This window comes from Indicator indicator, chromosome 30 (assembly GCF_027791375.1).
Source record: "Indicator indicator isolate 239-I01 chromosome 30, UM_Iind_1.1, whole genome shotgun sequence".
Taxonomy (NCBI): Eukaryota; Metazoa; Chordata; class Aves; order Piciformes; family Indicatoridae; genus Indicator; species Indicator indicator.
The window spans coordinates 819854-833234 of record NC_072039.1 but is presented as its reverse complement, the minus strand read 5'-3'; the positions used below and the strand labels follow the sequence as shown (position 1 = coordinate 833234).

Genomic DNA, 13381 nt, shown 5'->3' with positions numbered 1-13381 from the left:
CCCTCCTGAGTGCAGGGGGTTGGACAAGATGCCCCTGAAGGGTCCCTTCCAGCCCGGTGCCACCTGTGAGGCTGTGAATCCCTGCAGAAGCTCTCTCTGTGTTAGGACCTGTAGTGATCCAGGAGTGATAGAATCACTGATTGATTTCTCTCTGCCTGCACATTTCCTGTGGTTATAGAGCAGGTGAGCTGGGAAGAAGCTGCCCCACAGCAGGTGTGGGCACGCATGGCAGGCATGGTCTCTCCTCACCTGGGGACCTTCCAAGTGCTTCTCCCCAGCCCTTGCCTGCCTGCTGCCGCCGTGCTCTGCTCTCTCGGTGAGCATGTGCTGGTGTGGCTAAGAATAGCAAATGTTGGCAAATATTCCAGCTCTGGAGGAGCCCTCTCTGCTGCGTGCTGCTACCCGTGCCGTGCGGCAGGCTCTGCGTCTCACAGCTCCGTGGAGCTGAAGAGCCCTCGAGTGTGCAAATCAGCTGCGACGAAGTTACTGAGACTGAGCGCCCCGCAGGCACTTTCCTGTCAGCTGCTTCTCAATTCCCTGTCCTCTCTGATTTCTCTCTTTGCAGCCTCGACTTCCCTCTCATGCTGGCCAGGGAAGCTAAAAAGAGGCAGCAGCACACGTCAGTGGGAAGCACAGGTTGAGCAGAGCATGTGCCCGCTGCGAAGGCTCAGCTGCTGGCACAGCCTCCCTGGCAGCACAACCATCCTGTGCCAGCTCACCCCGTGGGATGACTCAGTGTCCTCCAAAGAGCTTCCCACCCCTCTGCACAGTGCCTGCTGGACAAGTGCATCCCTGCCCTGCAGCACAAGATGGGTGGAAGGTGCTGTGGGGGCAGACCTGCTTCCATGGGAAAAGGAAAGCTCTTGCCAGATGGCTGCCCACAGCCATCAGCTCCACTAGCACCCAAGCCTGCTGCCATCCCTTTCTCCCTCCCTCCCTCCCTCCCTCCCTCCCTCCCTCCCTCCCTCCATCCATCCATCCATCCATTCATCCATCTCTCCCTCCCTTCCTCTTTCCCTCCCTCCCTCCCTTCCTCTTTCCCTCCCTCCCTCTCTTCCTCCATCCATCCATCCACCCATCCATCCATCCATCCATCCATCCATCCATCCATCCATCCCTTCCTCCCCCCTCCATCCATCCCTCCCTCCCTCCCTCCCTTCTTTCATCTGCTCACCCTGTGCTCTTGAGCAGCAGTGGCAGCCATGCCCTGCCCACACCATGCCAGGGCCACCACACACTCCTGCCCCAGGGCTTGGCAGGGGCGCTGGCACTGCAGGGAGGAGGCTGCTGTTGCCTTCTTGTAATTAGCACATCTGAAAGTTTGCTCCACTCGTGTGAGGAGGGAAATGGGATGCAGGAAATCAGCAGCCAGCGTGGCTGAACCATGGCAGAAAGGCACCAAGCTGCTTGGGGGAAGGAGCCTGGTTAGCAGGGCTCAGCAGGGTGCTGGATGGTGCTCAGCTCCCTCTTTTCACGGGTTCAGCACAAGCCTGGAGGTGCATCCCTGCAGCAGTGATGCCTGTGGAGGTAGGAAGGGAAAGTGGAAAAGCTGTTGTGATATGGAGCCACCAGGGCTGCAGGCCATCCTGGCAGCAGGGAGACCTCTGGGTCCACATGGAGCTGGTGCCAGCTCCCACTGCACACTCCCCAAGAGCTGGGCAATGCCCATGCCAGACACAGCCCTGCAGTGGTTGCTCCCCTCTGTATGCTTCTCCTGAGCTCTTCCCTCCCCACTGGGTCACCCACTTCTCAAGGTGAGGGGCCCAAAGCTGAACCATGCCCATGAGTCTGGCATCATTCCCTCTTCCAGGTTTCTGCTTTCCCACAGCCTGAGCCTTGCTTTCCCAGGGCAGGCAGTGCTGGCCAGAGCTGACTCCCTTGCTCCACCGCTTGCCCCTCAGCCCAGCACAGGCTGTGGCCATGCAGGAGGCGCTGAGGGCTTCCGGCTGGCACCATTTGGGCACGGGTGAGGAGCAGTGAGCACAGTGCAGCTATGTTTAGCCCTGCCGCTGGCAGGCAGCATGCCGGGATGAAGCCCTTATCTCTTCCCACCTCCTTGTCCTCAGCTGTGCCTGGGCTAATCTCTCCTTGGCACCTTGAGTGGTGGAGCTGCCCCATGCCACGAGAACCCAGTGCCCTTTTGTTGTATTCTGGTTATCTCTGAGACAACTTTTTTTTTCCCACAGAGCAGCTGTAGAAGGGCAGAAGAGCTGGGGATGGGCAGCAGGCTGCTGGCTTTGCCACCATCCTAAGGCACAATGAGTGCCCCAAAAGTGGAGCTGCCCACCTCTGCTGTTGCCCCCTGTGGCAGCACACAGGATGCCAAGGCACTGGTGCCCTGCAGATTGCCCACACTTGACCCCAAACCCTCACTCTGCCCCTGCGTATGGTTTGTATTGGATTCACGCAGACACACAGATAGCACTTTCTGCTTCGCAGAGGGACATTTCAGGGAGCTGCTAGGTGTTCCCCAGTCCCTGCCCAAGAGCAGTGCCCTCCTGGGCTGTCCTCAGCACCTTGAGCACCCTCTACTTTCAGGAGGACATCCCAGATTTGATCTGAACTCTTGAGGAGGCAGAGCCTGCAGTGCCTGCTCAGCGCCGTGCTCCTCCACTTAATCACCAATGACCATTTTTAGTCATAATTCCTGCAGGGCCAAGGACTGCAAGGAAACATCCTCTCTCCTGCCTTGTTCTCCTGCCCAGCCATCTGCCCAGCTCCTCCTGGCTGCGGGATGGACGGCAGCAGGCACATGAGGTCAGTGCGTTTAGGGGGAAAAACCACGGGCGCTGAATTAGAGCAGCCGAGGAAATCCTGGCGCTAATCCCTGATCTTTGCCTGGCACACCGCAAAGCTGGGGCTAGCCGGCTGCTGCCCTCCTCCCCAGCCACAGCTGGAACACAGGGATAATGCTGCATTCCCTTCCCTGCAGGGCAGCTGCCGTTAATAGCAGTGAAGAGCTTGGAAATCCTTCAGGGAAGGGAATGGCAGGGATTAATACCTGGCTTGACGGCCATGCTCCCCTGGGATCCACTCACGTTTCCGCCAGCCCCCTGCCCTGCTTTCTTCATTCTTTGCCGTGGTTTTGTTCCCCAGGAGCTGGGTGCTGCTGAATCTCGTTTGGCAGCTGTGGATTGTCTCCAGAATAATCGATGTTTGTGCAGTTGCCTGCATCGCTCAGCTGATCCTGCAGGGACAAGCAGCCAGCACTGGTAGGAGCCTCAGGAAATGCAGCCCCACTGCTGTCACCACCACACCCAACGGAGTGGGGATGCTCTTCCTGAGGCTCCCACCAGCCAAGGGATCAACTCTGCACCCTGCTTCCAAGGGGGCAACAAAGTCTTTGGTGATAGCTGAACAGGCTGCCCAGGGAGGCTGTGGATGTCATCTCCCTGGAGGTGTTCAGGGCCAGGCTGGATGAGGCCTTAAGCAACCTGGGCTGGTGGAGGTGTCCCTGCCCATGGCATGGGGTTGGAACTGGATGAGCTTTAAGGTCCCTTCCTGCCTGACCCATTCCATGGATCTATGAAACTGTCAAGTTTTTCACTCCTAAATCTCCACTGCTCTGCTTTCTTCTTTGCTGGAAGGGTTCTCAAAGCATTGGAACAGGCTGCCCAGGGCAGTGGTGGAGTCACCATTCCTGGAGGTATTTAACCAACGTTCAGACCCAGTGCTCAGGGACATGGTTTACAGCTGATCTTGCAGTGCTGGGTTGAAGGCTGGACTTGAAGGTTTCTTCCAACCAAAGGGATTCTGTGATTCTGTAGATGCTTCTGGGCATCCCAGTGAGTAAAACACTGCAGCCCATCCCTGCCAATCCAGTGCTGGAGCTGTGGGTCCTCCCGCGTAGGGATCTGAGTGGTGTGAGCTCCTCAGAAGCCATCATGTCACCCAAGTGCAACCAAGGTAGCCAGGATCGGTGTTTTTAAGGCAAATCTGATTCCTGCAGCGAGAATCGTTAGCGGCTGACTCACAGGGGTATGAAACTCACTTAAGGGATGAATTAGAGCTATTAGAACCCAGAGGTAATTACTCATGCGAACAATGCCCTGCTCAACTCTTTAATGATTACACAAATTAGTGCATAAAATTATGGTAATAGCCCTACAACTGCTGCACGAACGGCAGTCCTCCGCAGGAGAGGGCATGAGCGGTGGGCAGAGCCAGGACCCTCTTGCCTCACAGGAACGAGGTGGGTGAGAGTTGGGCAAGGCTGCAGCTCTTCCCATCCCACAGCCCTGCCAGGCTCCATGCACATCCTGCAGCTCTGCCAGGCTCTATGCCCATCCTATAGCTCTGCCAGGCTTCATGCACATTCTGTGGCTCTGCCAGGCTCCATGTACATCCCGCAGCCCTGCCATCCTTCTGAGCCCATCCCACAGCTCTGCCAGGGTGAGCCAAAGTGTGGCGAGGAGCAGCAGCGCGGGCGGGCACGGCAGGCTCTGCAGGCTGACTCATTCCCGCTCTTCAGGCACAGGAGAGGGGATATAGGGGACACTGGTTATGCAGGAAACTTCCTGGAACCTGGATTGATTTTTTTTTCTATGGATTCAGCTCTCCATCTGCAAGAGCTTCCACTGCACTCCAACACCACTCTTCACCCTGCAGGTGCAGTGAGGAGCACTCTGCACTGGGCAGAGTGGACTCTTCACCAGAGCTGCAGCTAATTTTAGCTGCTCTACAAATTACTCTCATTTTGCTCTGCAGCTAAAAACTCTCTGCTCTTATCAGGAGCAAGAAATCTGGAGCTTTGGCGAGCACAGACAGATCAATGCAAGCTCTGCTGCTCTAAAGCAGAAGTTTCTGTTAAAAAAAAAAAAAAAAACAAACCAAAGCAACCAAACAGCAAAACCCAGCAAACCCCAGGCTGGTTTCGAGGAAAAGCCACAAGTTTTCTAACCATCACTGTCTGAGCTCTAATGTGGAGTTTATTAAGTGCTCTGCTATCAGCATGATGTGCAATTAGGGACAGCTTCCCTCCCTCCCTGCTGCTCTCCCCAAACTGTTTGCACAATGCCAGCTGTATTCCACTCTGCTGCCAGCGGGCAGCTGCAGTGCCCAGGCCAGGGCAGAGGCACCACACAGCCCAGGGGCACACAATTGCCCTCAGTTGTGCCAACAAAGCAGCACTATGGGAAGCCAGGATCATCTGAGCAGGAAGATTTCCTCCTGTGCACGAACAGCAGAGCTGCTGCAGGGCTGCTGGGATGAGAACACAGTGGCACAGAGGAGGTGATGGCACCAAGGAGGTGACACCTTGGCAGTTACTGTCCCACTGCCATGAGGGATGTGTGATCAGCTGGGAAGCTCACCTGCCCTGGTGCCCAGTGACAGGACAAGGAACAGTGGGCACAAACTGGAGCCCAGGAGGTTCCATCTGCAAATATGGAGAAACTTGGTGTGACGTTCTGGAAGCCTGGAGCAGGCTGCCCAGAGAGGTTGTGGAGTCTCCTTCTCTGGGGAGATTCCAACCCCATCTGGCCACTGTGACCCTGGGCAAGCTGCTGTGGGTGCCCTGCTTTAGCAGGGGGCTGGACTGGGTGATCTCCAGAGGTCTGGGTTTGGGGAAGTACAGATTCATTTACACAAAAAAAGGAAAAAAAAAAAAAAAGGCCCTTGGCCTGCTGGTTTGGATCCATCAAAATCCTAGAGAACACTCCTGGAACAAGCACAGGCAGGAAGCTGCCGTGGCCTTCCTCTGCCTGCCAGCACAACCTGTTCCACTCAGGTATGGAAGACATCCAGATGAACTGCAGCAGGTTTTGCCCCCCAGCCACAGCAGGGTGAGCAGATGACTGGCTGGGGCCATGCCTAGAAGCCAGCACTCTGTGGGAGGGAAGCTGAACCAGCGCTGACTTGGGTTCATTTCCATCCCCAGCCTGGAAAGCCAAAGGGGGACAAGATGGAGCAGGGTTCCCTGGGCCATGACTGGCAGGAGAAGCAGCTCTGAGCAGGCTGCTGTCTCAGTAACCAAGTCAGTGAACTCCTAGAGACGTGGTGAAACCAAACCCAGTGTGTGGCAGAAGCCACAGGCTCCTCTTAGCTTTTCCCAGTGCTGTCACACCTGGGTTTCAGCACCTTTCTGAGATATTAATTCACTTTCTCCATCTGTGGAGTCCATGATGTCAATCATGGGACATGAGGGTCCCCCTGAAGCTGGGGAGTCATGTTAGCTGCTAAGGATCATAGAATTGTTTTGGGTAGAAAAGATTCTATGCAAAGATTCTAAGATTCCAACCAGCAACCCAACACCACCATGGCCACTAAACCATGTCCCCAAGGGCCAGGCTTCTGGAACACCTCCAGGCATGGGGACTCCCTGGGCAGCCTGTGCCAATCCCTGACCACTCTGGCAACAAAGAAATGCTTCCTAATTTCCAACCTAACCCTCCCGTGGCACAATTTCAGGCCATTTCCTTTCATTCTATTGCCTGAAACCAGGGAGAAGAGACCAATCCCCACCTGGCTCCAATCTCCTCTCAGGGAGCTGTGGAGAGCAATGAGGTCTTCCCTCAACCTCCTCTTCTCCAGAAGAGTTCTCCCCAGCTACCTCAACTACTCCTCCTCAGCCATGATTCTCCAGACCCTTCCCCAGCTTCGTTGCCCTTCTCTGGATATACTCCAACCCCTCAATGTCCTTGGAATGAGGGGCCCAGAACTGAACAACCAGAAGTTAAACCCCAAGGCCTTAGGAGAAGCCTTGGCTGCCCCAAGGCAGGAGGCTTTCCTGCTGCCCCAACAGCACCTCTGGCTGCTTGCAAGAGAAAAACGTCCAGAGGCATGAAATGCAGCAGAGCTCCACACCCTGAAGGGTCTTATTACAGGATCTCAAAGTGCTTTCCAAACAGCAGCAGTGAGCAGTGTCAGGTACACACAGAACAAAGGGGCTGGTGGCAGATGCACAGCAGCAGGAACAGGGAGCAGTGACCCAACCTCCTGTCCGTGGTGTGCCAAGCCAAAAGGAGAGGACGAATCTCTGCACTGCTCCTTTCCCTTTTCCAACTGAAACCGAAGTGGTTCCCACTCCCAGGGAGTACCAGCAGCTTTCCTGCAGAGCTAAGATGCCCACCAGCTCTTTAAGAACTCAGCACAGGAGCTTGGCTTGAAGCTGGCACAGTTCACACACACACACACCCCCCCCTGCTGCTTTCACCTCCTCCTTGGCAGAGCTGAGTGCCCTCCCATGCTGCCCCCAGGCAGGCACAGCATCCAGGGGCCATGGCTGCCACAAACCACTTGAGATAATCCCTGAAGCAAACAATCCTCAAGCACTTCCCACTCCCATGACTCAAAGAGCCAAGAGCTGAGCACCAACAATCCCTGCTCACACCTCTCACCTGCCAGTTCCCTACAGGGTTCCTGGAGCCTTCCTGCACCCCCAACCCTACAGCTTCTGCAGGGACATCCCTGCCTTCAGCCCAGCTGACCCCCCTGTTAGTGCTCCATCTTCAGCAGCACTCTGCAGGGGCAGCCCCTTCTGGCAGCCACCACCTCCATCACCACACAAGGTATCCCTCATGGTTGTGTCACACAGACACCAAATCTGCTGATCCCACCCCAAACACCAATCTTGTTTGACAACATCCCTGGGCAGGACATGTCCCTGCCCTGAGAGAGAAGCTACCCACAGTCACTGTGGTGACTTGACCCCCAAAAGTGCCCACCAAAGCTGCTCTGTCACCCCCTCCCTAGCTGGGCTAGGGGGAGGCTGGTGAGTGGAGGTAAGGACAGGGAGAGGTCACCCAGTGGTTCCCATCATGGGCAAACGAGACTCAGTTTGGAGAAAATCTGTTTATTCAGAGCAGGACAAGGGGAAAACAGAACCTGAGGCACCTCCTCCCCACCCTCCCATTTGCTCCCAGTTTTCTCTACCTCCTCCCACCAGCAGCACAGGAATGAGGGTTGTGGTCAGTCCATCCCATGTTCGCTCTGTTGCTCCTTCCTCCCCCTGAGGACTCCTCATGCTCTTCCTCTGCTCCAGTGAGCATCCCTTCTACAGCAATGAGTTCTCCAGGAGCTTCTCCAGCCCAAGCCCTTCCCACAGGCTGTTCTTCACAAGCTGTTCTGGTGTGGGTTCCTTCTGTGGGGACAGTCCTTCAGGAAGACTGCTGCAGCGTGGGTGCCCTGCATGGTCCCAAGTTCTGCCAGTGACCCTGCTCCAGTGTGGGCTCCCCTCCACAGGTCCTGCCATGAGCTCACAACCTCCTTCAGGCATCCCCCTGCTCCAGCCCAGGGTCCTCCATATCTGCCCCCCTGTGGGCCCCCATGGGCTCCAGGGCCACAGCCTGCCTCACCCTGGTCTTCACTACAGGCTGCAGGGGAAATCCCTGCATGGGTGCCTTGAGCACCTCCTCCTGCTCCTTCACAGACCTTGGGGGCTGCAGAGCTATTTCTCTTATTCTCCCTCCTCTCTCTGGCTGCAGCTTCTCAAGTTTTGGGCTTTTCTCCTTCCCAAACACTACTCCAGAGGCACTGCCACCATCACTAGTGGGTCCAGCTCTGAGGAGGCTGGAGCAGACTCTATTAAATGTGAAGGAAAACTGCTGGCAGCTTCCCAGAGAAGCCCCTCACTCCCAAAACTCCGCCATGCCAACCCAAACCACCTACTCAAGCACCAGCATGCCCACCACCTGCCCTGTGCTCCCTAGGGCAGTTACAAGCTCCAGGCTGGCAGTGATGCCATGCAGGAACCTCTGCTCCACGCTGACACTCCTGAGCTGCTGTTCATTAAGCTCAACCAGGGACCTGCCCACCGACCCTAGGCCTTGGCTGCTGCCTCTCTTCCACCAGCATGGCCAAGCCCCTACAGAGGATGGTGAGGGAGCACCCAGCCCCTCTAACCTCACAGCCCTGTAGCTCTTCAGCAGAGGGTTAACACCACCACTGATACTAAAGCCTCCTCTTTTAAGCAGTGAGGATTCCTTTCTCTTGCCCTCCTCGGATAATAAATTCCAGCCATTTCCCAGGGAACTGCTCCTTTATTCAGGAGCAGCTCAGCCCTCAGCGCTTCCTGTGAAACACTGGGGCTCTGTAGGACACAAAAGCCTTTTGTCTGCAAACTTGCAGCTTGAACAAGCCCACAGCAGCAAGAGGAGACTCTGGGCTCTTGGCAACAAACGATAACAACTCAGTGTTTTTGTAAAAACTTTATTTGTCAAAGAAAAAAAAAAAAGACAAGAGCCAATTGAAAACCTACTCAATCTTTAACTCCAATTTTTGTCTTTAAATTTAGAAATTTAGAGCAATGACTTTTTTAAACAAACCCCCCTTTTTCCCCTTTAAATGTTTACCATCTACTCGTGCTGAATCCTTCCAAGGAGATTGCTCCAGCGTACCTCTCCAGGTCCTCGCTTTGCTCCTTTTACCAAAAACATGAAAAACTCCATCGTGCATCTTAAGGGCTCCAAACGTCAAAAATGGGAACAAAAAATGCAACACAAAAAAAAAAGGTATCTTTGGAATAGCCAATTGAGATGAATAAAAAAAATCCACACCAATGCGGTTTGGTTGGGGCAGGAATCCACTCCTATGTTCCTGGTAATTTGATCCCGCTCCATGAATCCTTGTAATTCAGCCTCCCTATCCTATCCACATTATGATTTGAATCCAATGATCCAGCTCCAAGGATTGGGATCCAGTGAGCCCTCTCCAATCCAAACCTTTATAACCAGCAAAACCAAAAAAGAGGAGGCAAAAAGTTAGATACTGTAATGAAAAAATAGGCTTCTGGGGAATGATGAGTTATGTTTGCCATCAGTTAACACAGATGTACAGTAATAACTATCAATTCCCCAAAACAAACTCTCTTGAATTGGTTTTTTTTTTGAATGGTGATGCTCAGATTAATTCTTTAGAAATGTTAATTAACCACTGGGAGGAAACATTTGTCATTATTTACAACACCTTAATGGAAAATGCCACCATACTCATTGCTCCTGGATGGGGAGCTACAGGTTCTGTGGTCGCAAAAAGTGGTTTTGAGACTGGAAACTCTTAGTGGTGAAGCCATCGTCCACCTGCCATGTGCCTGAGCTGCAGCTCGCCCTCCCCGCTGGAGGCTGAAGCTTTAACTGACCCAGCAGTCAACTGAGAATTAGGCTGAGGGGGCAGGGCTGAGATTTGAAATCATTCCCAGCTAGGTTTTCTAGTTATTTCCTTTGTTTTTGTTGTCGTTTGGTTGTTCTTTTTTTTTTGCTTTCATTCTGCTACTTTAAAGCAATGAAATGGCAACGCTGTATCAGTCACACAGAGGACATGCAGATTTTAGCAGTATTGATATTATACTCTGATTTAAAATACCCTTTCAGCTACTACAAGTGTACAAATACTATGTAACATCAACCCTTGTAACCAAATGCTGCCTGACAAAGTGAACCAAGGACTCCCACCCCACACCCCATGCCCCACCCCAGTTATTCCTTTAAAATAAAAACCCCAAAGGAAACAACAAAAACTAGACTGGACTAGAGAATTACCAAAGCAAGTGTTGAGCCACAATTGCCCCCCAGGGTTTAAAGAGCAGAGCAACTGCAGTCTACAGGAACAACAAGGTGCCTGAAGCCACACATAGGTGACGTGCTCAATTAACCTGTCTCTCAGTATAAGGTCAATACTGCCAAGTTCATCTGTGACAATAGCACTTGGAGTCATACCATTGCCTCCATTATTGATCTGATCCTCCTCAATCCTCCTTTTGACAATCCTAAAATGATTGACATGTGCTCCACAATCCTTTAATCCAAAGCATTCTTAATCCATCTCTTCAGATATGTCTACAGAAAGACACACGAAAAGGCAAGATAAAATATAAGATCCCCCAGAAGAGACAAGTTAGCCACAAACACCCCAACATCCCCAGCTGAACACTGAGACATTTACACAGCGATACCACGGGTCGGAGAGTGTTGGTATTTAGCTAGAACTAAATCAAAACAATCCTGACTGACAGCAAGTAAATTACAATTTACCAAAGACGTGAGGGGAATGTTTGGTTGTTAAGGAGCAAATACTCACTAGGGATTTTACACAAGAATGCAATTCAACACTTCAGCCAATTCGGATAAAACAGTTGGAATTGGAAAATAAAAATTAAAACAAAAAAAAACAGAAAAATAAAAAAAAAGTAAAATGAGGCTGTACTAAGTAAAGGAAAACTGTGTACAACATGGGCTTCTACAAAAAGATCAGAGCTAGTGAGCATTTATGTACGAGATCGGGATCTGCTGTGGCGGGGAGAGTAGCGTGGAGATCCTCTGCTCCTCCGTGGGGAATAACTGCGGCTGCGGCTGTTGCTTCGACTACGGCTCCTGCTACGACTACGGCTGCGGGACCGAGATCTTCCATAGCTTGGGCTTCTTGGGCCATCAACTTTAACTCGGATGTAGGCAGTTTCTCCCTATTGAATAGACAGAACTTTCGATTGAAAAGTCTAGGCTTGAGGGCCATCTTTTTAGGCATGCTGACATCGACTGCAGATAGTTTTACTATAGCACGGAAATCAGACATCCACGTTCGCAAGTCTACCTCCTGCCACACTGCCCACAGCCTGAGCTCGGCTGCTTCGCGAGTCCTCGACGAACACCACACGTTCCTTACCTTCGAGTCCTACTGTTAAGCCCTTTGTATCCAATTCTGGCCAAAGAAAGTAACTATGAAACCTACCTCATGCGATCTAAATTTAGTGTTATCCAGCTTTCGCACAGCGTAGGTCATATCTTCCTTCCGCACAAACTCCACGACACCAGTGCCATCTCGGAAAACATCAGCATAACATACATCACCTGCCTCACGCATGTGATCCTTCAGATCCTGCCAACTTCCACTTGGAGGCAGCCCTACGGAAAACGCAAGACGTTACCTTTTAAAAACCTGTTCTCTTCTCACCTCTCGCACTTACAGCGCCAGCTCGCAGCAGACAAATGGGACTCTCTACGGAGCAGACGGGCTGCCTGCAGACTACTCGCAGCATTCCTCCCAGGCGACACGACGTGATGCTTTTCAAGCAAGCACTCAGCACTGCATCGCCCCTGGCTCGGTAGTGTGCATGCAGGACCCCGGGGGTGGGCAAAGACCAGGGCTAAGAAAGAGGAATGACTCACCCGAGACGATCACTCTGTACTCCGAGCGCCGGGATGGGGGGCCGTACCTGCCCCGTGGGGCTCCGCCCCCACCGCCACCGCCGCCGCCTCTGCCGGTGCCCCGGCCGCTCCGAGGGAACTCCACGCGGAGGCGATACCCATCGTAATCGTAGCCGTCCCTCCCGTAGACGGCGTCCTCCGCGTCCCTGCGGGACGGGACGGGCGGTGAGCGCGGCCGCCTGCCGCGCCCAGCCCACGTACGGCCCCCCCTTGCTTTTGTTCCCGCTGGCCCCACCCTGCGCCGCCCGCCCGCCGCCCCCCCTCACCGGGGCCCCGCAACGCTGCGGGCGTCCGTTAGAGCGGCTGGAGGTCCTGCGCGCCGGCAGGGGACGATGTTGCACGACTGGGGACGGATACATAGCTCCTGGGCGGCTGTTCTCGCCTCAGGCCCTAGGCTGTGTGGGGGACACGCGGGGACAGGCTGCGGAGGGGCCCAATTCCAATCTCTCCCAGGGGAGCGCCCGGAGGTGGTGGCAGGGTCTCACCTGGGATCCTCAAACTCGACGAAAGCGAACGGTGGGCCCCCGCGGCGATTCTTGAGGTCGATGTCGCGGATGGCCCCGTACTTGTAGAAAACGTCCTCGATGTCCTTGGTGCGGATGTCGGGGGGTAGGTTCCCCACGTAGATGCGACAGTCGTTGTTGCCGGCTGGGCCGCGGATCACGCCCCCTCCGGACATGGCAAGGTCAGCAATGGCTGCGGCGGTGGAGGGCCGGAGCTCGGAGAGCGGTCTGGCAAGCGGGCACGGGGCCGGGCCGGGCACACAGGAGCACACGCGCCGCTTCCCCCAACAACCGCTTCAAAATGGCGACCGAGGCTCCCCTCGCGGTCCTACTGCGCGCAGCGATTTCACCCCGGGACGCAGCACCTTTCGCGCTGGCGGCAAATGAGAGGTGCCCGCGTCTTCCGCCGCGCTCCTACTCCTCCGTCCTGCGCACGCGCGGCCTCGGCGGAAAGTAGTTCCTCCTTTCTCGCCACTTTCCAGGTCCACCTAAGCAGCCGAATCCGTGCTGGCGGAGCAGATCCTGAGAGCGAGGGTGCAGCTATTTCGGACCTCTCTCGGTAGCCCTCCGCTAACTGAGGTGGGGTACGAACGCAACCCGCAGCCGCGTTTTTGGCGGCGGCAGGCCGTATAGCGTCACATCCGGTGCGGCGTCCGCGCCAAGAAGACCCGGCCGGGGCAGGGAGGGGGGCGTGTTCCATAATGCACCGCGGTGGCTCTTGGCGCCAAGGCGCGGGCTGTG

General features: G+C 54.5%; 1 protein-coding gene across 1 annotated transcript; it reads right to left on the bottom strand.

Moving 5' to 3' along the window:
• Positions 1-9184: 9184 nt before the first annotated feature.
• Positions 9185-12881, bottom strand: SRSF1 (serine and arginine rich splicing factor 1). Its single transcript, XM_054394118.1, has 6 exons — positions 12623-12881; positions 12099-12283; positions 11662-11834; positions 11209-11395; positions 10653-10772; positions 9185-9659 (listed from the first exon to the last, which is right to left on the bottom strand). Exons 1-5 carry the CDS (start codon positions 12814-12816, stop codon positions 10750-10752), a joined length of 762 nt encoding a protein of 253 aa, XP_054250093.1. The 5' UTR covers positions 12817-12881; the 3' UTR covers positions 9185-9659; positions 10653-10749.
• Positions 12882-13381: the final 500 nt, after the last annotated feature.